General features: G+C 43.6%; 1 protein-coding gene across 1 annotated transcript in view; it reads right to left on the bottom strand.

The window, feature by feature from the left end:
- The window catches only part of ADAMTSL1 (ADAMTS like 1), a 268,482-nt gene that overhangs the window by 3,214 nt on the left and 242,299 nt on the right, over positions 1 to 22,969 (bottom strand). The window contains exons 24-28 of the mRNA XM_073345470.2: positions 14,386 to 14,586; positions 10,463 to 10,643; positions 6,277 to 6,484; positions 1,907 to 2,016; positions 839 to 1,059 (exon numbers count right to left, since the gene is read on the bottom strand). Of these exons, the coding sequence (XP_073201571.1) occupies positions 839 to 1,059; positions 1,907 to 2,016; positions 6,277 to 6,484; positions 10,463 to 10,643; positions 14,386 to 14,586 (921 nt within the window). The remainder of the gene's footprint in view (positions 1 to 838; positions 1,060 to 1,906; positions 2,017 to 6,276; positions 6,485 to 10,462; positions 10,644 to 14,385; positions 14,587 to 22,969) is intronic.

The following is a 22,969-nucleotide window of genomic DNA, read 5'->3' as shown; positions in this document are numbered from 1 at the left end:
TCCACCTCTGATAGTCCTGTCCTCCCTCAGCAAGCCAAGCCATGCTAACTGTGTTTGGGCTGGCTTTACTGAGCACCTGTATTTGCCTCTAGAGGTGGGAGAAGGCCTGTAGCAAGCCTTCTGTAGTCTAGTGGTTCTGCTGCTGCTCCACAGCGCCCAGCCTCTGTGGAGATCCCCAGCGCCCAGCCTCTGTGGAGATCCCCAGCGCCCAGCCTCAGAATTGCTGGCTGCACACTAGACTCCAGGTTATGGCCCTTAAACGCAATGCTTCAGAGTACTTGGGAGCCATGACTGGCAAAGAGGTTGTGATTTATACTCATGCTACTTGGTGTTCCCAGGTGAACACTGACATAACAGGGCTTGGTTTCCAAAGAGGCACATCTGTTCCAGATAGTTATTCCTTTTGCAATATTTATAATGTGTGTGTTTTTTGGCAGGCCCAATTAAGTTCTAGTCACCTGAAAGCCTCATCCACTGCAGGGATTCCCCGCACTAACCAACTAATCTGCCTCAGGTTTGCTTGATATTAACATCAACTAACTACCTGTTTATGATTTATTATTTCTCTCCATACCAATAATGGAAACTTAGGGCAGCACCTATTACTTTTAGCCCCATTACCAGGAAGATGAGATCCCAACTCTTAGAAAACAACATCAACAACAAACAATGCTGGAGACATTCCAGTAGGAACACTTGATTTTTCAGGCTGCAATTTGCCATTTTTCAGACAAATGTTTTCCCAAGCAGCCCAGCAGTGGGGCCCAACACCGCGCTCTGGGGACCCAGCTCTGCGGCGAAGATTCACAGGTGGCTCCTTTCTCCCACAGGAACGTACTGTTTTCGCAGGGGGTGATGTTGCAGCGTTGCCAGTTCGCAGGTCTTGGCCTCCAGGAACAGTAGTGCTCCTGCACAGGTTTGTTGGTGCGGACATGCACGCATTCCACTCGCCTGGACTGGAAGCCGTAGTTCCCACACGTAGCTGTACACAGGGTCCACAGACTGACCCTCCAGTGCACACCACAGATGTCTGTCCAGCAGTTCTGTGTGCTCAAAGGCCTGTTAATAAAAAGGACAGAGATATTATTATACCACCAGGCAGGAAATAAGAGGCTTAGTCACACTGGGTATTCCTCAAACACTGGGGATACCACAGGCCCTATAGCTCTGATCCTGAACCTCTCTGAACACTTGCTGGACCTGATCCACAGTGGTTGTAAATCAGCATAGATCCATTGTCTTAATGGGCTGTATTGAGGGTCTGGCCCATTGACTTCAACTGGCAATTACAGAACGGGACTCAAAAGGCCAGATCCTCAGCTGGTGTCAATTGGCATAGCTCCAATGAAGTCTATGGAGCTATGTATCCATTTACATCAGTTGAGGATCTATCTCAAACAACTTTAGCACTCCTTCTGTCCATAAAGTAGTTAACGACCAGATACTACTGAGGAGTTGTAATGAACCAAGAAGTGGCTGATGTAAGCCACCATAGCTTTGTTAGTATAAATGCAATAAGCTTGGGTTTCAGATATTGTTGTTAGGGTTTTACAAATGGCACAAACAAAAACCGGTGTTCAGAACTCATCCTTTTCCTTCTGTACACTTGGTGCTCATTTAGTTATTGCACAGGAGAAATGTTGATATACTACCAAGCAGTGCTAACTGGGATGGCTTTGGCAATGTGGATGCTCATCCACTAGGAAAAACTTGAAGAGAGAATTGGGGTTTCTCTGTAAAAATGGTATCAAACATGCACAGAGCCCAATTCTCCTGTTATTCCTGAGAGATGAAAGGAGAATCAGGACCTCAAATCCAAAAACCTCCAAAGGCAGTAAAATCTCTGGCCTAATTCATAGGTCTCTGTACAGAAGAGCGGTTCTGATGATGAGGGATTCTGTAATACCTTGGCAGGGCACTGCACTGGTCAGAAGACACGGAATTCCCATCCCTGGTCTGGCAGAAAATCTGTCTGTGCTGTACAGCTAGTCGCGGTCCGATGCATGGCCCATTACACTGCAAAAGTAGAAAAAAGACATTCAGTGGCATAAAGAGAGAACATGCCCTGCTTTTATGAAACCCTTCTTGGGAGTCAATGAGCAGAGATGCATGTTGCTGAGATGCAGATGCTCTCAGTCACTTCATAGAGATCAGTAGGTTTTGAGTCCAAGTGCACAGTCTTCTTGTATCCCACACAGCCTCCCCAGGGCAGCATTAAAACTCATTTCTGTATCTGCTCTCTAGATTAATTCCCCTCCCTCTTTGCCTGTTTCAATCTTAAATCCATCTGTTTGGACAAATAAAAAGCTCTCATCTTATTAGCCCCGAGCTTGTGATCCATACAGGAAATCTTGCTACAGTCCCTTTACTGTGTATTTTACAGCTTGTACTGTCACAATTTATAGCCAGGTGGTTCATAGCAAGACTGAATCGGGCCAGCAATGGTTTTTGCTTTAACACAAAGACATCCTAACTTACTCAAACCTGTCAGTCAGCCTCTTGTGGTTTAATTTGTTTCCCCTCTTCCCAGTTTAAATCACAGACAGCTAAAGGCATGAAGCATGTGACTTTGGCACCATCTTTCATCAACCCTTATAAAACTGCCTGGTTTCCAGGCAGCCAATATCTGGAAACTGGTTTTGGGAGGGGACTGCTGATTTGGAGATGGATGAGAAGGGAAATGAATGTAGGGATCAAGGAGTTTCCATCAGTGCAAAGGTGGAGCAGGTTGGGATTCCTACCTGGCACTAGCTCTGACCTGTGCTACCCGCCTAGTGCCAGAAACCCTCTTCCACCCTGGCATGCCCTCCTCACATCTGGTACTAGTTCTCAACCAACACATGGACCAGGGTCCAGCACAAAAAGAGGAAGCTTGGTTGAGCTGGAGTGGGGAGACCGATGAATTGATTGCAAGGAAGGGTGTTTTGTGAAAAGATAAGTAGGCAGGGCCCTCAGAAGGAGGAGAGGGAGTAATCACCAGCTTGGCTGGGGTCAGAGAACCGATTAGGTAGAGTGAGAGGGATCGAATATGCTCAAATTCATCTTGAATGTCCACCAAAGACCTAAGTGGTCTATAGAATAATACTCTACTGTTAGGCAGCCTAATGCTTTGGTGCAGGCGCAATAAGGATAGCACTTCCCCGCAGGCTGAAAGAGAGAGACGCAAGTCAATGCAAGGCTTTTCACAGGGGGCGCTGGCTCAGGTGCATGTAGGTGTCATTAATTTGGGTACTTGGGGCAGGACTGCAATAGCTGTACGTGCTGGCAATCTTCATCATAAACAGGCCTGAGTGAATGGAAATCTTAGGGGATGCGTCTTGAAGCTTTGTTGGACTATAAGAAAACCAAAGCTGTGGAGGTTAAATAGCCCACAGTAATCCACTTAAAACTAAATGAAAGAAGATGGGAGGTACAAGAAAGTAACAGGTTTTGAAGTGGGGTAGGTCATCTATTTATTTTCACTTTAGTCTGGGAAAGCTAATCACTAAACCTGACCAATATGAACCTGATGTCCCCCGGCGTGAAACCTATGATACAATGGAGAAATGTCACTGATCCACAGCCAGTGGTCTGTTCCTAATTGTAATTCATGTAATTGTCTTGTAGACATGTCTTGGAACAGAGCTGTATAGGTTTACATGGAGCTTGAGAAATGCTTTTTTCAGGTAGGAGAAATATTATATTATAAAGCACAAAGGTCAGGTATAACAGATGAATTCATGCGTCTTTGATGATTGAGACTTGGTATGATATCATAGGGAATGAGATAAATCACCACGGGTTACAACCACCCATTTGAGTTAACTGGCCAACAGCTAGCATTACACAATCCTTACTCGAAATTTCAAAGAAAGTACAAATTGAGCAATTTGCTTCTCTGTTTTGAAAGAATGTTCAGCTCTTTACTCATAAATGCAGCATAACTCAGTCTATGTTCTGAGTGAACTTTCTCCAAAATACACAGACATAGGATTTAATGAAGTTATTTTCAGCTCGCTGGCAGTAACATGTCTCATTTCAATGATGGCACTGGATGCTTTGCAATAACCTTTGTCCTATGAACATTTCATAAAATGAGTTACCGACCTTGATGGAGCAAAACAGTCAATGTTGTATGCTGTGTAACGAGTAACTTTGGTCTACAAGGCTGTATTTAGTATATTCATATATACTATATATGAGATTATATATGGTCATATCAGAAATTACAGAATTTATGTGGCTAAGATCTACTATCATATCACTATGAAATCAAACAAAATGAGATCATGTGATTTATTTGCCATTGTTTCCACATTGACTTACCAGGCAGTAATCATGAAAAGCTGCAAAATATTTCAGGGTAACTCAGTCTATATTTCAGAGTAACAGCCGTGTTAGTCTGTATTCGCAAAAAGAAAAGGAGGACTTGTGGCACCTTAGAGACTAACCAATTTATTAGAGCATAAGCTTTCGTGAGCTACAGCTGTAGCTCACGAAAGCTTATGCTCTAATAAATTGGTTAGTCTCTAAGGTGCCACAAGTCCTCCTTTTCAGTCTATATTGAGAATGAAGCCAATCCCTGCATTCACAAAGCTGACTCTGCATAATGTTTTTATTAGGCTTTTGTTGTGTGCCCCTAAACTTGATTTCCTTAAGTGTTTCCTGATTAGTACTTTTTAAGGATATTGATTTAAAAGTATGACCTCTTCAGGTTTGTTATAGATGAACTGTTCTTCCATTGAAAACCTTTCGTAGGCCAAAAGTAATGTTAAAATAACAACATTAATATCTGACTTTAACTCATATAATCAAGTAAAACTAGCCTGTGGATTAAACTCTGGCCTTCACTTATTCCACTCTGCCCCTGGATGAGTCATCATCAGGGTGGACTGAACATCGGACCTTTGCGTCTAAATATATGAACCTCTTCTACCTAAGCTAAAATTCTCACCAGCCTGTACGTGTGGGCCAGCTACAGCTGAGAGGGAGGGAGACAGAGTACCACAATGACTGGCTGTGGGTTACATTTACAGCACATATATGCCACAATCCTTTCTGGAGATCTGCTGACCCACAGAGATCCACAGACAATAAGGGGCTCTCCCATGGATCTCCCCAATAGGAGGATTCCACTCATAATACTATGAATCATTCACTATTTACAGAACATCTTTTTAGTATCTGAGCACAACATGAAGCAGTAAGGATGGAGTTTCAGACTGACTTGTGTGGGAGTCTTAAAATGCTTTGGACCCAATGTCTTGTATCATCATTACAGTTTCCCTTACATAGTGGTTCAAATAAATCCTGATTTTATGAGGTGTTAGTGGATATCCGAAACTTTTGTGAAACTGGGGGTTTGTTAAAAAACACACGACAACCCAGAACAGGACCAGATATAAATGTTGCATAACAGAGACAATCAGGGTCTGGAAATGTGTGTGTTTCACTGTGTCCAGATACACAAGAGACAGCAAGGATTGACTAGGCCATGGAAACTGACCAGTTTCTCCAGGTCATTACTGAGGTACATTGGCAGAACAGGACGGGGAAGCTTGAGCTGCCAGTGTCCATGCTGCTCTGAGAGAAGAGGGAGGATTTTGCTCTCCAGGGTTGTGTCCATCACTACAAATAAATAAATACATAACAAGAGGCTGCAAGAAGAAACCTCTTCTTCTGTGAAGACAGTCCAGTGGAGAGGAGTGAAGGGCCAGATCGTGACTAGCTCTTCTAGGGTGTACACAGATCTGGGGATGGGAGAAGAACTTTCCTCTTCTCCGTTCTTACCCCAAGCAAAGACTGGTCACAACCACAGTCTCTGTACTTGGAGGAGGGCTCGGACTGTTCCCTCAAGATTGCATATCTCCCCAAAGGAAATGGGGGAGATGAGGAAGCAGGACCACATCACCTTACAGAGCAAGCTTGGACACTGCAGGGGATAGGGAAAACAGGCCACACTATCCCAAAGGATGACTACTGCCCCATTGAGCACTGGGGAGCAGTTATGCGTGCCGGAGACATAATCCCTCCATGAGCTCCCCCTGGGACAATGTGCCTCCATACTCAAGGCAGTGCCGATCTGGCACAGTCTAGCCCTGTCTTTTAGGCTGCTATCTCTTTCATGAAACGTGTGAAGTTTGGTTATCCCAATCATCCAGTGCATTAAACAAAAGACATGAGTCTTAAAACCTCATACGATGCATTAATCACAGATGCAAAATTATTGCTCTCGTCTTCAGGCACCTCTTGTCACCCAACTGTACGAGAAGTTTTGTATGTCTGTGTGGCCCTTACCTGACCCCAGGAGGAGGCCACCCACTCCATGCACAGCTGCCTGTTACAGATCTGGGTATCCACTGGGCGTTTGGCAACCTGGGCACATGCCTCATTTGACATGGGGACGGAACTGCCCATAGCAGTCAACCTCTGACAAGTCACTCGCCGGGTCTGGACCCCTCCACCACAGCTCCGTGTACAAAGGGACCAGGATGTCACCATCCACCTGATAGGAGAAACGCAAAGGGGTCAAGGAGCAGTACAGAATCATCAGGCAGAAATGACAGTGTCACAGGGATCTCATAACACTGCTCCTCTAAAATCACAGAGGCACTTGCAGAAAGCCAGCCATTTGATCACTTTGGGCTCAATCTTGGGGGATGCTGAGCAGCCTCACCTTCCACTGAGGTCAATGGGAGCTGAGGAAATTCAGCACCTCGTGGGCTAGGGACTAAAGTATGTTACATTTTAGCGCCTCTGTCAAAAGGGGTTGGGCCCAGAATAGAAACTATTCTATATTTTCTTGGCTCTGTTTGCAAAACCCATGTAAATACTTCTAACCCTGGGGTGCGGTGTGGTCACTTTGCAGCATCATGTTGGCAGATTCTGGACCTAAGGCCAGTATTACAAGCCATGGGAGGATCAGCCCAATAAGGGGATTCTTCAGTTATGTAAAGACCACACAGCAGCTCCCACTCTCAACTTGCTGCTGACATAGATGCATAACTTGTATGTCTCTAGCCCTGCTGATCCCTGGTCGCTATATTGCCTCCTTGGGGCCACTGGTTTCCTGGATAACTTACAGCAGCTTCTAGGCTGCTCTTACTCCAAGGGAATGGGCTGGTGCACAGCCAGACAGGAATTGGGGAAGCACAAAGGGCATTGTGCCATTTTCCCTGAGCTGCATGGCTGAAATAGAGGATCTGACCCTATATGTATTGACTTTTAAAAAACACTAAAACAAGTTAACAAAATAACATTTAATACATAAATAAAGAAATATAATATTATTATACTGGTCTACCATCTACTACTAACTGGGTAACAGATTTAGTTGGTTGTTCAGAGATCAGCAACCTTCCTCCAATCCTGGGATAATGTGAAATAGCCTCCCACTCAGCTAGTCTGCAGCTTATTACTGGCTGTTAAAACTGCTATGCGGAATGTGTGAAAGAAGTGAGTCTCTTGGTAATCATGAATCACGGGCCATGTTCAGGCATGCACATGGTAGATAATGGTGATGCTGAACACTGCAAGAGCTGGGCCCATGTGCCAAGCAGTTGGCACAAGGAGGCAAAGAGAGTTGTTTCCCAATGGAGTGGTGCGATATTTACCCAGATGGTTTTTGAAGAGAGGTTGGAGGGAAGGAGGAAGGGAAGTGATTATTAGTTCCAGGGGGAGAGTTCTGGTCAAGTCAGGAGCTCTGCTGAAATAGGCTTCAGGCTACTTTGCAGGATTTATGTGTTCTGGGTGGTGGAGGGAAAGCCCAGCATCTCCCCAACCAGCAGCACCATATTTATGATTACTTTACAAAACAGGCAGTAGGTGCTTTCCAGTCCCTTGGAGCTCTGATACTCAAGTAAAGGCATCCATTATATTTTCATTAACGCTCTGCTGACTGATTCCCACTGTTACAGAAACAATAAAATAAATAGAGTTCTTGGCAAGGACAAAAAATACTTCTCCTCTGCGTATCATAGAGTTTGGCGAGGTTGATTCTGCAGCTTCTCTGCCCTTTGTAAAGCTCAGCTCTGCGTTTCAATCAACTTTTATTTCCAAACATACACTTCAGCAGTTTTCTCGGGAGCCGGGAAGAGAAGCGTGGGCTGCATTATAGCTCAGGAAGGGGATAAAAGGACATAAATCATTCCTGTGGAAATATTCCCATCAGCAAGTCAAACTGCTGATATTAATGAGCATGTTTCATATTTCATCAAGTCTCTCGTGGTTTCAGCTGCTCCTTATGACTCAGCTGGCCATCCAGAAAACATTTGCCTAAAGAGAGGTGCAGGAACACATTATAGAAAGGTAATGAAAGGGCAGCCTAGCTGCCCCCCCAAGCCACAGCCAAAGCAAATGGCTGGAAAGCTGGCTGCTCTCTGCTCATCAGGATACTTTCTGATTCTCAGCTCCTCCGCTCGTGTCAGAAATTGTGGCCAGATTCTGATCTCAAATATATGAGTGCAAAACCAGAGTCATGCAGGTGAAGTTACTGGAGTCACTCTGGATTTTTACCTGAAATTTGCAGTTTGGGCCTATCTCTAATTTTGATTTGTTTATTTCTGATTTGTTACAAATGTCCCATCACATAACATAATATTAATACCGATACCGTTCTCAGGGGAGTCACTAGTTGGCATGGTTACACAAAGTTTTGCAAGCAATGTACAGTCATTGAAGAAATGGTGTATTGTTAGTTTTGGGATGCAGTTTCATTTGGGGAAGCTGTTGGAGGCAGCTGGAGAATTTACTCTCTCCCTTTATCTTTCTATCTGAAGTCAATTCTTGGGGCAGAGTGGCTTCTTGGGAAGTAGGCATTGGTGCTGGGGCTGAATTTCTGAAACATGGGTTTGTTTGCATGCTGTTTGTGACCACCTCTGTTTAGGGGCTGGTATATATACAATATAAAAAACCAGCCATGCTAAGGCTATGTGTATACTATGGGGACTATCCTGGCATGGTTATGTTGGCATAGCCAACTTCACAGGAGGAGTTTTTCTGTTGATGCAGGAACATCACCTCTCTGAATGACATTAGGTACCTTGGCAGAAGCACATGTCCACTGACATAGATGCATCTACACCGGGAGGCGGGGGAGAGGAAGGCGGGAGGAGTTTTTTTGGTCAGCATAAATATGTCAGTCAGGTGTGGTTTTTCACACTCCTGCCCAACATAGATATGCCTATATAACTTTGCAGCGTAGATCAAGAGTAAGAAAATAAACAGACTACATATCATTGATTTCCTCTCCAATGGGAAACTGACTTGCAGGGCCCTGAAATCTGCTACTGATTTGCAGAAGGACAAAAATACATATATATTATGGTAGTACCCAAAGGCTCCAATCAGGATCAAGACTCTCTTTCCTGGGTGCTGTACAAACAAATAGAAGGGCACAGTCATGCCCCCAAACAGCATATATTTAGTCTGGAGTTGACAAAGGTATGGTTAACTAGTGAGTCAAAGAGGAAAATTCAGTCCTCTAGCTAGCTTCGTCTAACAAACAGCATTCTTGGGCACTGATCCTTCCTGGGAAGGATCCAAAAGACCATTAGGTTGTGAACTTTGCTAATAAAAAAAAGACGATGAACCCCTTTAACAGAAGGAGTAGACATAATCTCTGCCATGTACTGTGAATGTTTTCCCCAATCCACCACCATGCCCTCTAATTTATCTGGATTAAGATTCAGTAAATTCACTTTCAGATACAATTGTTTCTTGGACAGACACTAGAAAAGCAAAGATAACATGTTGTCCAGGGCAGAGTATTATTAAATGCAGGGGTGGGCAAACTTTTTGGCCTGAGGGCCACATCGGGGTTCCAAAACTGTATGAAGGGACGGGTAGGAAAGGCTGTGCCTCTAAACAGCCTGGCCCCGCCCCCTATCTGCCCCCTACCACTTCCCACCCCCTGCCTGCCCCCCTCAGAACTCCCCACCCATCCAACCCCCCCTGCTCCTTGTCCCCTGACTGCCCTGACCCCATTGACACCCTCGCCCCCTGACAGGCCCCCCCGCTGGGACTCCCACGCCTATTCAACCCCCCGCCGTTCCCGGTCCCCTGACCGCCCCCCCCCCCACCAGAACCTCCACCCCATCCAACCACCCCCTGCTCCCTGTCCCCTGACTGCCCCCGAGGATCTCCTGCCCCTTATCCAACTCCTCTGATCCCCGCCCCTTTACCATGCCGCTCAGAGCAGCATGTCTGGCAGCCACGCTGCCCGGCCGGAGCCAGCCACGCCACCGTGCTGCCTGGCAGGAGCTCGCAGCCCCGCCCTCCAGAGTGCTGGCGGCATGGCGAGCTGAGGCTGCGGGGGAAGGGGGATAGCAGGGGAGGGGCCAGGGACTAGCTTCCCCAGCTGGGAGCTCAAGGACCAGGCAGGACGGTCCCACGGGCCGGATGTGGCCCATGGGCCGTAGTTTGCCCACCTCTGATTAAATGCTTCGTAAAAGCATACACAATATACTACAGCGCAAGGACAAACCTTGAAGGGCAGTCTCTTCTGTTACAAGCAACAGGCTGTAGCACTGGCTTGGGCTTCTCTATACAGTGGGATGTGTTGACCTCAGTCCCATCCAGTAAGCACCTCAGTTGCGGTTGCTGCACTCCCCTGTTACCACAGGAGGCCGAACATGCCATCAGTCTGTCCGCTGACCACCAATATTCTGCCACAAGCACAAGACACCCAAGTTAACATTTAAAAATCAATCAGAAAAGCTGATTAATGGTAAAATATCAGTGATTGATACCAAGGTGCTCTGCCATTTTGGAGACGTTTTGTAAGATAAAAACAACAAGGAGTCTGGTGGCACCTTAATGACTAACAGATTTATTTGGGCAGAAGCTTTCGTGGGTAAAAAACCCACTTCTTCAGATGCATCCCCAGTCCCCAAATCTGAAACGGTTCGTCAGATGCAAAGTGGGTTTTTTACCCACAAAAGCTAATGCCCAAATAAATCTGTTAGTCTTTAAGGTGCCACCAGACTCCTTGTTGTTTTTGTGGATACAGACTAACACGGCTACCCCTCTGATACAAGATAAAAGTGACTCCTACAGAAATGTTTAAAATAGGTGAATTATGTATAGGAAAAGCATGTCACCCTATGAATCATCAGGCACTGAGCACAAACAGAGGTGGGATACCAGCCTTTGTTAGATCATCAATCCTCTCTGATATGGTAAATCCTGTGTTTTGGAACTCATCACGATAAGGCATGGTGACTAGGTGATATGTGACTTCAGCACTGGCCAGTGGATGGGCCAGTAGTTAAGGTGGAAGCCTGCAACTCAGGAGACTAATTTAATTCTCTGCTCTGTCACAGACTTTCTGTGTGACCTTGGACAAGCCACCGAGTCTCTCAGTATCTCAGTTCCCAGTGTTTAAAATGGGAATAATAGCCCTTCCCTGTCAAATGGGGTGGTGTGAGGATAAATTCATTCCAGTTTTTTAGGTGCTCAGATACTGCGGTAATGGGGGCTATATAAGTACCTAAGATATATACATACCACACTGGGGAAACAGGGCCTGGGGACTATTGTATCAGTCCCACATGATACGTATCCCTTATGGAAAAGTCCCACAGAATTTAACAGAAAATAAAAACCTTTCTACAGATTTTTTTAAAATCATCCTGAGGAATTTAAAGGAGAACATCTCTGATACAGAAGAGTATAGGACACTTAAAATAGTATAGAAATTATTTCAATATAAAATTCTATCATTTTTTAGAAGAATTTCTGTAGAACTCTATAAAATTTCTATAGATGCCCTTTAAAGTAATCCTGTTAAATCCAATAAGACTTTCCCATACTAGATAGGAAATAAGCATATTATTAATCCATGCTGTAAATCAATCCTTCCATTCCTTTGCAGAAAGGCAGCGATCCACACACTAGATGTACTCCCGACAGAATTCTGTGCCCCTTTGGGGGTGTAAAATTCATATGGCCCGCATTTTACTGTGCCCCCCGTGCAGAAAAAGGCAAAAATAAATCTGCCAGGGGACACGTGCCTCTTCCCCGGGTGCGCGACTGTTCCAGCATGCCTTGAGCAGACATGGGGGAGGAGGGTCTGGGCATGCATGCCTGCGTGGTTGATCACTGTCAGGGTGGGGCTGGGTGTACGTGCATGCCAACAAGCGCAAGAGAGAGAGAAAGAGACACTCTGTCCTTCTCGCTTGCTACTGCAGCTCACTGGCATGGAAGGGTAGGGCTTTTTATTGTGCACGAGGCATGCTTAGGCAGAAATGTAGCAGCCTGCCTGTTAGTTAATTGATCTCATTCTCTGAGGCAGAAATGTAGCAGCCTGCCTACATAGTAACATTGTTAATGTTCCTATTGTTAGTTAACTGTTCCAATTCTCAGTCAATTCCCCCAGGAGCATAAAACCTGTGAAAGTTTTAAGGCCCCTACCAGAGTGATGTAAATGAGCCTTATTATAAATGACAGTAAGAGAATCCTCAGCTAGGAAGATCTATGTGCTTTCTCACTTTTTTCCTGTGCCAAAGTGACACAATGGGGTTAGATTACAGCTCAGGATATTTACATACCCATTAAAAAAAAGACGCTGAGGGCAAATAAAACATTTACCAAGCAGCCAATAAAATGTCAGGACAATCAGAACCAAGCACTTTCCAAAGTACCCAGCCAGTTCTAGGATAATGATTAGCAAAACTGTATGACTTTCATGTATGAAAGTCTGAGCAATTTAAAATGATGTACTTTTTTTTCCTGTTTGGTGTTCTCTAATGTAATTTAAATGAAAATCCAGAATTATAACTGGAATGAAGGGTATTAGTTACCAAGTGTTTGTAACTTAACTTTCATGTGTTTAGGAAATGCTGAATAGTTGTTGTGACTTTTTTCTGTATTGTAATTTAAATAAACTACCAAAACAATTGAAACTGGAGCGATGCATTATTTTGACAAATAAATATGCATAATTTTACAGAATTTTGAACTTTTTGGTGCAGAATTCCCCCAGAAGTAAACATTCATCTTAATAATGGAAAAAGAATTCTCAGTGGGCCACATCCTGAGCTGGTGTAAATCATCAGAGTTCCATTGAAGGCAGTGGAGTTACACAGATTTACAGCACCTGATGATGTGGTCCAGTGTCACTCAGAGATAGGCTTAAATCAGAAAATTTGGACCCAGGTTTAGACACCAGCAAATTATGGTATTTGAATTTGATGTTTAGGTTTGGTCCTATTTCTAATTTCTGCATGAGACAGTTCACCCACACAGATTAATTAGAGAATGATTGTAAAGCACTTTGAAGATGCAGCTTCACTTACTTCAAGTATAATGTGCTAAATAATATTATTCAAGGAAAACATATCTAAATATAGAAAATAAATCAACATTCTTGATTTTAATTGTGCACTTGCATTATCATTAATTCCTAGACGCAAGAATCTCAAAAGAAAAACACGCAGTAATTTTGATGCATGGTACAAAGTTCTAGATGCATAGGTCCCATAGATGCTATGGGTGTCATGGGGGTGAAACTCCAATGCAATGCTTTCAAGGGACATAATTAAAGGGGCACCAAAACTATTTCATGATTTCCTTTGAAAAAAACCTACCCTTAAAACTTTAACATCAAAGCTTAAATTTAATGGAAATAACTACCCTAAAGAGGTATTTTTAAGAGGAAAGGAATCACGCATTAAAAGATCAACTTGTAAGATTAAGCAATTTTTTTTGTTAGCACCTAGAAGAGATGCTGCCAAAATAAAATTCACATATTTACATTTAAAAACCCATTACTTGTGTTAATAACAAAAGACTCAGATCACTGCTTCTCAATTGGTGGGTCATGACCCCCCATGGGAGTGATAAAAGGCATTTGGGGGGTGGGAGGTCACGAGATGTTGAAAATATTATTACACTCTAAAGGAAAGAAACTCTTGCTCCCCTACTCCTGCACATCCTTACCCTTGAAGTTCAAGTATTCCGTAAATTTCTTGGAAAACCCACACGTGCACACACACACTATGTGGCTTGATCGTTTTTCTCATTGATATATATTTCACTCTTACTGTTATATCAAATATAAGATGGTAGCAAAATTTTTGGACTTCAGATAAGGTCCTCAGCCTGAAAAGGCTGAGAAACACTGTCATTAAAATTGGTGGCTTCTAATATTGGAGTGATCTGTATGTGCTCAACAACCCTGAAAATCAGGTCCAATGCATCTCAGTGTAGGCCTCTAAAAACCAAGATACCAGAATTATTGGGCATATCTACAAATTCACTCTTAGCAGCTACGGCACCAAAACATCCCTTGGATGCCATTTCTTGTGGCCTCAGAGTGAAGGAATTCAGAATGATGTTGATACAGTTAACAGCACCACCCTGGCCATGCCAAGATCTTATAAAGGCAGCAGGATAGAATTATTTTACCTCGGATTGTCAGAGATGTTTTTTGCATAAGTGAGCCAGCTTCATTCTGAGCCAGGCAGCTGAATTCACCCTGATAACCATCACTGATGTTTAGTAGCTGAAGAATCTGACCAGCTGCCAGGATGTTGTGTCTCATGTTGATGGGTTGACCAGCATAAAACCAAGTGATGTTTGGAGCTGGATGACCATCCACTGGGCAACCTAGAAACCAGGGAAGAGAAATAATAAGCCTTCTGCCAGCAAAATGACAGTAAAATCATCCCTGAGTTACCATGCTGTTTTGAAATGCTGTTTTGAAATCAATACAACAAGGAAAAAAAATTGCTATTCTCTGATTTTCCCTCTTCCGCGCAATAATCAAAGTGCTAAGAGACGTTTATAATGGGTGCCTTCCTATCAAAGGAAAAACAGTTTTAAAATGGTCAATAATGCTTTGCATTTCCATAGTGTCTTTTATGTGAAGTTTTTAAATCACCATACAAACCTGAGTGAATAATTCATGCTAAGCCTTGTAACCCTCCTGTGAAATAGGGCAGTATGATTCCCCTTTTCGTGATGAGGAAACTGACGCACAGTGAAGTTAAGTAACATGTCCTTGGCAGAGGCAGAAACAAAACCCACATCATTTGATGCCTAGTCCTGTGCTTTAAACCACATGATCATCTTTCCATTTGTGATTTAATGGGAAAGAATTAGCATCCATAACAAGTGCAGGGATGTGCGTGTGTGCAGGTATGTGTGTATAAACACACAAACACAAAACTTGCAAAGTCAAGCATTCAAAACTAGGAAATGCCAGAATTAAGGTTGTCAGTGCATTTCCTAACTTTTGAGTGCTTGACTTTGCAGTATTTATGTTTTTTTAACACAGTGGCATCATATTGATGCCCACATGGTTCGTCCCTGACACAAAGAACCTTGCCAAATTTCAGGTTCTTGCTCCAAACATAGAGCATCTCAAAGCAAGGGTCACCAGAATTTTTTTTTAACATTGAAAAAAATATGTTTTTCCCCCCCAACCTCATTCTTGGAATTAGCTGAACCATTTTGGCTGACATTTACCCTGACTTCCCCCCCAACAAAGAAAAAAAATATTAGCCTGATGCAAACACCCAGCATTGGAAATTTTAGCCTAAATGTTATTCACCAAAGTTATAAGAAACTGAAAATAGGGTCTTATAATGGAAAGTGTTGGGCAATGTTATTAATAGGCGGGGCCACCAGCACCACATATACCATTCTAACATATATAGGTTTTTTTTTAGGTGATTACAAAGAGGTCTCTCAAAGGTCAACATACAGACATGCAGTTAATTCAGTTTTATTGTGTGTCTGCAAAATCAACCACCATGGTTTAAAATGAGAAAGTAGAAAGATCAACCCAACAACAAGCAAATACAAAGGGAACTGAAATTAACTACAATCCATAGCTGAGCTCTTTTGTTTCTTTTGAAGATTTTTGTGCCAAATAAATTAATTACTGCTCTTCCCATCACTGCATATTTTATTTCCATCATCTAAATTTCTTTCCCCAGATCTATATATAAAATAGTGGGCTATGGGAATAGCTAGTAGCCAATAATAGGGGAAAAAATCAATCCCCCATTCTTTCCATATGTATTACCAATGAATAATTAGTAATTTTTTCCACTTCTAATGAAAAAACCTTGCCTGTACCTATGAGGCTCGTATGAAATGGATATTTCCCATTTGTGTACACAGAATGAGCATCAATCACCCTTCACAGGATGATATATCCTACATGTATTCAATTGGACAGATGCATAAACTGCGGGATCATATGTTAGGAATATTTAGCAAAGATCAGACTGTAATGAAAAATATGTTCCCATAACATCCCTTTCCCGCTCTCCTCCCAGCAATAATATGAATACCATTTAATGCAGATTACCAACACCTATTTTCCATTTCCTCCCAAACATGTCATCGTTGACTGTTTTATTCTTCCAGTGTTCATCACCTGCCCCAAGCCTGGGCTAAACAGTATGGGAGTGAAAAACTGTTTTCATCTCTAGCCAGTGCAGTTACTAAGGGGTGTTAGTACAGCAGGACTCTTATGGCGGGGAAGCAATATTTGGCAATGTTTCCTGACTAGAGAGAGCCCTGGCAGTAGAAGGCCCTTCTCTATCAGCCCTTCTTAACCAGTGAAAGAAAATATTGCTTTTAGGCCTCCTCTTCCAGGTCCGTTGTGACTCTAAATTGATCTAAAGCCAGGGTATGATTCACAGATGTGTGAGATATTTTTTCTTTTTTTTTTTGGAATTGCAAATAAAAATGTAGATAAATTATACATTTTTGTGGGCGGTGGGACACCGGGGAGAAATGGAAAGTTAATATTTCAAAGTTAGCAAAAAGGGGTTGGCCGACAGGAGACGAAGGTTCTACAGCAATGCCAATGACTCCATGAGAGGAAAGAATAAATTAACACTGCAGGCCAAATCCTGTTCTCAGTTACACTAGTGCAACCTCATTGCATGGCTGTAACTGAAGAACAAATCTGGGCCAGCAGCGCTAAAGCTAAGGGAACAAATCACAGAACAGACATAACTCCTCTTTTTCACCTGAAGGACAGAAACAAATGAATCCAGCCACACTGCAGTTCTTCATTGGGTGCAGTTTGTTACTGCATGTGAATACAGAGCTCCTTTTAGAAGCCTGTTACAATTCCCAGCAGAGCCCTATGGACAGCAGTGGTGAGAACGCCAGATGTAAGCCTTGCATTTGAAAAAATGAATGGAATTTTCTTTAAAACAAAACAAAACAAAAACTAAAAAACCCCCAAACCCCAAAACAATTACAAATTGTTCTTAAGCTCCTGTGTCTGACTAACAAAACATTCTTTGGGATTCTTCTCAACCTAATACTAGTGCCCAGCAGATCTTTCTAATGGTTATTAGAGATAGGCCTAAAGTGCAGTGTTCAGATATGGACTGGATGTGGGAGAAGGGGCCTCTGGATTTTGTGTTCCTGTTTGGGCCTAATAATAATACATAACCTTTATGTAGAGGTTTTCATCCATAGACATTAAGTGGCTCACAAAGGAAGATATCTTAATCTCCAATTTAGCAATACATAAACTGAGGCATGGGGAGGTGAAGTGACTTGCCCAAGGTCATACAGCAGGTCTGCGGGAATTAAACCTAGGCCTTCTGAATCCCAATTCAGTGCTCTTATCACTGGACTATACTTCCTATTACAGGGACAAGCCCAAGTGGCTAAGTTTGGATCTAGATCCAAGCATTCCCAAAGTTCATGGTGGGACTTTAGGCCCATCTCTAGCATTTTCTTGACTACTGATGGCTAAATGTACATTTTTGGTCCAGTTCTTAAGCTTCCTAGAGCAAGATAGCCAACAAAGTGAAATGTGTACATTATGTTAGGTTAGAGCTGTTTTAACCAGCCAAGGTAATCGAAAGCTGAGAGTAGGAAGTATTCCAATTGGTCTATAACTGCGTTGCAGGGCACCTGAAAGCATTTTAATGCACCTTGTTCACAGTTAATGTTAGTCATCCCTGCTAGTCAGAACGTATGACTCTCGACCCCTGGAGCTCCCAGGTACTGGTCTACACAGAACACTTATACTGGCATAGCTATGTCGCGCAGGAGTGTGAAAAAGCCAACCCCTTGATCAACTTATCTATGCTGTCAGACCCCAGTGTAGATGCAGCTGTATCAACGGGAATATTTCTCTTGACATAGCTAACGTCGTTCAGGGAGCTATACTTTCTAGAACAGAAGAAAAACTCCTCCCGTCAGGGTATGTTGTGTCTACACTGGGGGGCTATGCCGACATAGCTATGCTGATACAGGCTCTGTAGTGTGGACGTAGCCTAAGCCCTTGTATATAGACAAAAGACGTGCTGGTTTAACTAAATCAACTTTTAAATACCCAATCAAGATAAATTGATTTAAGACCATCCACATAAATGGTTTAAATCAATCAGAAGAATCCTATTTAGCTAAACTGCTAACAATTTCATGTATATTCAAGATCTGAGGGCTGACCTACATGGGGAAGATTTTTCAGTATAATTTAAGGTGTGAATTTCAACTGATATAGTTGCTGTTTGCCCTTGGGCAAGTCACTAAGAGTTATGTCTACACTAGCACTTTTGTTGGTGTAACTTACGTCACTCAGGGGTGTGAAAAGAACAGGGGAGACGCTCCGGATGGGGAGAGGTGACACACACACATTCATGTACACCTCTCTCATGGGGGTGGGGTAGGAGGGAATGACTGACCGACCGACTGGACCTCTCCACCCTCCATGCTTGGCTGGGCCCCAAGGATGGACTTGCCTCTCCTGGTACCTGGTGCTGCATCTTCCCGAGGCAATGTGTGTGTGTGGGGTGGGCATGCAGGGTCACATCACCATCCTCCCCAGATTTCTGTCACGGTTCACATCAGAATGTGGCCAGCAGCAGCCTTTCAGCACTGTGCAGGAGGGAATGGATGGGAGCTGCTCCCAGGCACTGGGTGGGGCGGGGGAGAGCGGGATGACCTGGCCCATGTCTTTGCAGAGGTCATCTCTTCTCCCCCACCTCCTGGTGTGGCTGGAAGCAGCTTGTTCCTTCCTGCCTGCACAGTTTCAAAAGGCAGCTAACACTTCCAGGCTGCTGCTGGCCACTTACATAACCAAGCTGCCTCCTGTCCCCCAGCTACAGTGTGGGCAGGAAGGGGTTAAGCCCTAAGGATGCATTGTGCACAAGGGCCCAGAGAACCTGACTCTAGGGGCTTCAGGAAGGATCAGAGATGTGGCTCAGCAGGGGAGGGTAGGGACAGAACATATAGTGGGGGGGAGGTATGGGGGGGAAGAGGGTGCTAAGCCCCAGCAACGGGGGTTGCTGTGGAACCTGCAGGTTGGAAGTATGAACAGGCTTCCTTTCCCCACCCACCACTCCAGAGCTTAGCTGAGGGGTGAAGAGGCTTCCCCGTGCCAGTTCTGTGCGGGGCTTTGGCACATGGAGGGCTCAGCTACTTCTGGCCAGCACCCCAGGACGGAGGTCCTTGGGATTTCCTGGGGTGCCGGCACAGCCAGAGGTAATGGGGGAAGGAAGGAGCCTGCTGGCCAGGCTGTTGGTGAGCTGAGCACTCTGACCAGGGGCTTGTTCTCTGCACAGTGCTTGGAGCGGGATGCACACCGATGGGGGAGATACGGAGGACCAGCAGGGATGGGGGTGTGAAGGGGCAAAGCACTTACAGCAGGACTAAGTATTATCTAGACTATCCCTGACAGGTGTTTGTCTAACCTGCTCTTAAAAATCTCCAATAATGCAGATTCCTAGGCAGTTTATTCCATTGCTTAACCACCCTGACAGTTAGGAAGTTTTTCCAAATGTTCAACATAAACCTCCCTTGCTGCAATTTAAGCCCATTGCTTCTTGTCCTATCCTCGGAGGTTAAGGAGAACAATTTTTCTCCCTCCTCCTTGTAACAACCTTTTATGTACTTGAAAACTATTATCATGTTGCCCCTCAGTCTTCTCTTCTCCAGACTAAACAAACCCAATTTTTTCAATATTACCTCATAGGCCATGTTTTCTAGACCTTTAATCATTTTTGTTGATCTTTTCTGGACTTTCTCCAATTTGTCCACCTCTTTCCTAAAATGTGGCACCCAGAACTGGACACAATACTCCAGTTGAGGCCTAATCAGTGAAGAGTAGAGCAGAAGAATTACTTCTCATGCCTTGCTTACAACACTCCTGCTAATACATCCCAGAACGATGTTTGCTTTTTTTTGCAACAGTGTCACACTATTGACTCATATTTAGATTGTGGTCCACTATGACCCCCAGATCCCTTTCTGCAGTACTCCATTGGGAGTCATTTTCCATTTTGTATGTGCGCAACTGATTGTTCCTTCCTAAATGGAGTACTTTGCATTTGTCCTTATTGAATTTCACCCTATTTGTTTCAGACCATCTCTCCAGTTTGTCCAGATCATTTTGAATTTTAATCCTATCCTCCAAAGCACTTGCAACCCCTCCAAGCTTGGTATCATACACAAACTTTGTAAGTGTACTCTCCATGTCATTATCAAAATCATTGATGAAGATATTGAACAGAACCAGACCCAGAACTTATCCCTGGGGGACCCAACTCAATATGCCCTTCCAGCTTGACTATATATCTTGGTTATATAATACTCCACGTTATTTTTCTTAGAAATCATGTATGTAGTGCTGTAAATTTATACAATATTTCACAAACATAGATACAGATATGTTCCCCAGAGAGATTGCTAAAAATGTTTCCAAATACATAACCACATAGTGGCCCCTTTAAGAGATCAAAGGGGTTTCAAACTGTTGAGGGAAATAAGACATTTGTAAAATAATTCTGAAAAGCAGAATCTTTTACACCGAGATACAACTTCACAATATCAGTAAGAGTCAGGCTGAAGCCACTTTACAGGTATGAAAAAGGGAAGCTGAAGTCTGAGAGGATGGAAACTGAAGGCTGAAACTCCATCCTTAACTCACTCTGATGTGTCTGTTCATGGAGTGACACAGATTGAAAAAGAATCTGCCATAGTTCAACTCTGCTCCACCACCACAGCAGCCACAGGATAGCCATATATTTATACCTGAGATGAAGGATGGCTGATATTCAAAGCAGGTATCCTGAGAGGCACCACTGCACCGTATGGAGTTCAACAACAAGTCATGGGAAGGAATGACTGCTCAATATGAACACCAGAGTGGATTACCAAGGTCAGGGCTGCTATGGAAGTAAGAAGTCCTTTTTGTATTTATTAAGCTGATACAAGCCTGCTGAGTCCCGAGACTCTGGCAGTCCAGAAACTTCCCGACGAAGCAAGGAAAATCACAAGCAAGGAAGAGAGGAGGTGGTGGGGGACAGCACAGGAAAGCCAGTGTTGTGTGTTTCTAAAGAAGCTGCAGTGTAACTTCTGTCTGGCTAACGAGGTGTTTTGGCAGTGATCGACAGGCTTTGGCAACCAACCCAGGATAGTGTATGGCTTTTCAAAGCCTGTAGCAGAGAAGTCATAGAGACCACAGCTCAGAAACCCCCCAGTATCGGAAAGGCCATCTGTAAGTTCTATTCTGCTTATCCTACAGCAATGCTTAGGGTGGGCACAAGAACCTCAACAAGACTGAAAGATCTTTTGACTGTTGTAGTAGGAGCCAAAAGAATGACAGATGCCCAGACTGTGATACACAGGGCCACACTGTGATCTCCCATCAGCTTTACACCAGAGCAATTCCATTGACTGTAGTGGAGCTATACCTGGTTTATGTCAGTGTGAGTGAGAGCAGAATCTGGCCCAGCTAGTCCGGACGGGCTTAAAGCCATGAGCTCATGGGTTGCAACCCTCATACATGGTATTAATCAGAAATGGCCCCAGACACTCGTAACATTATTTAATATGGCAGCATGTTGAACCATTAGTGTAGAAAGGGGGTTCCCAAATTGCTTCACTCTTGACCAGTTCTTAAAAATGGAGATCCTCTTCCGGACCACTTCCCTGCCTCTCCCAGCTCTAATCCCAGACCCTGACTATAGCAACAGCAGTGCTTATTACATGAAGACAAAGTAGTACTTATAGGTAAATTTGATCAAATATTTCCCCTTGAATCTTCTTCCCAGTGAACAGGTGATTTTTGAGTGGAAAATGTCAGCTTTCCTTAAGAATTTCCTATATTTTGGCCAGGTCAAAAACCTGAAATTTCATCAGAAAACAGAATTGTTTTGGTTTCTGTGCAGTTTTTGGCCAAATTTTTGGGTGTCTGGCAGTTTTGAGATAAATATTCTTGTGTTTTGAATGCTAAAAACTGGAAAAATGTTGGAGTATGGGCGTCTGGAAGTTTTGGGGCAAATATTCTTGTGTTTTGGATGCTAAAAACTGGAAAAATGTTGGAATATGGGTTTCCATTTTGATGAAAAGCCAAAATTTTCAGCAGAATGCCCTTCCCCCATTTTCTGATTATCTTTAATATTAGAAGAGTATAAAGGACACTCCATAAGAATCAGATACTACAGTAGAAAACATAACTGGCTGGTTGGATAGACCACTTATATGTGATGGGTACACTTCTAGAGGGTGTGTCTAGACAGAGGGGTGACTGGCCAAATGCTTGTGCCTATTAAATTGTCAGTGTGGAGTATTGTGGGACGGCTTCTAAAAGTCAACTACACTTGATGTAAGCAACACAGTGTCTACACACACACTGCGTCGACCTAACTACATTGACATCAACTCTTTACCTCTAGTGGAGTTGGAATTATTAAGTTGGTGCAGTGGGTGAGTTACGTTAGGGGGAGTGAAATTTTGGTGTAGAAACATAGTTAGGTCATTGTAAGCTGCCTTGCGTTGCCATAACTCGGTAGAGGAGACCACGGCTTTGGGTCTGTCCACCAAAATTGACTACACTTTGCAACATTTTTCAGCTTTAGTGTTGTCTGCTAATTTGATCATGAGTGAATTCACATCAAAGAAACATCAAGTGATGAATAAAGTTTTGCAGGGAAGAAAAGGACTTTTTAGGGGCTTAACTCAAAAAGTTTGAATGTTTACCTGAATCTATTCAATTTGGGAAACT

The sequence above is a fragment of the Lepidochelys kempii genome, chromosome 5, assembly GCF_965140285.1.
Source record: "Lepidochelys kempii isolate rLepKem1 chromosome 5, rLepKem1.hap1, whole genome shotgun sequence".
Classification (NCBI taxonomy): Eukaryota; Metazoa; Chordata; order Testudines; family Cheloniidae; genus Lepidochelys; species Lepidochelys kempii.
The sequence above is the reverse complement of the archived record's forward strand: the minus strand, read 5'-3'. Positions and strand labels throughout refer to the sequence as shown.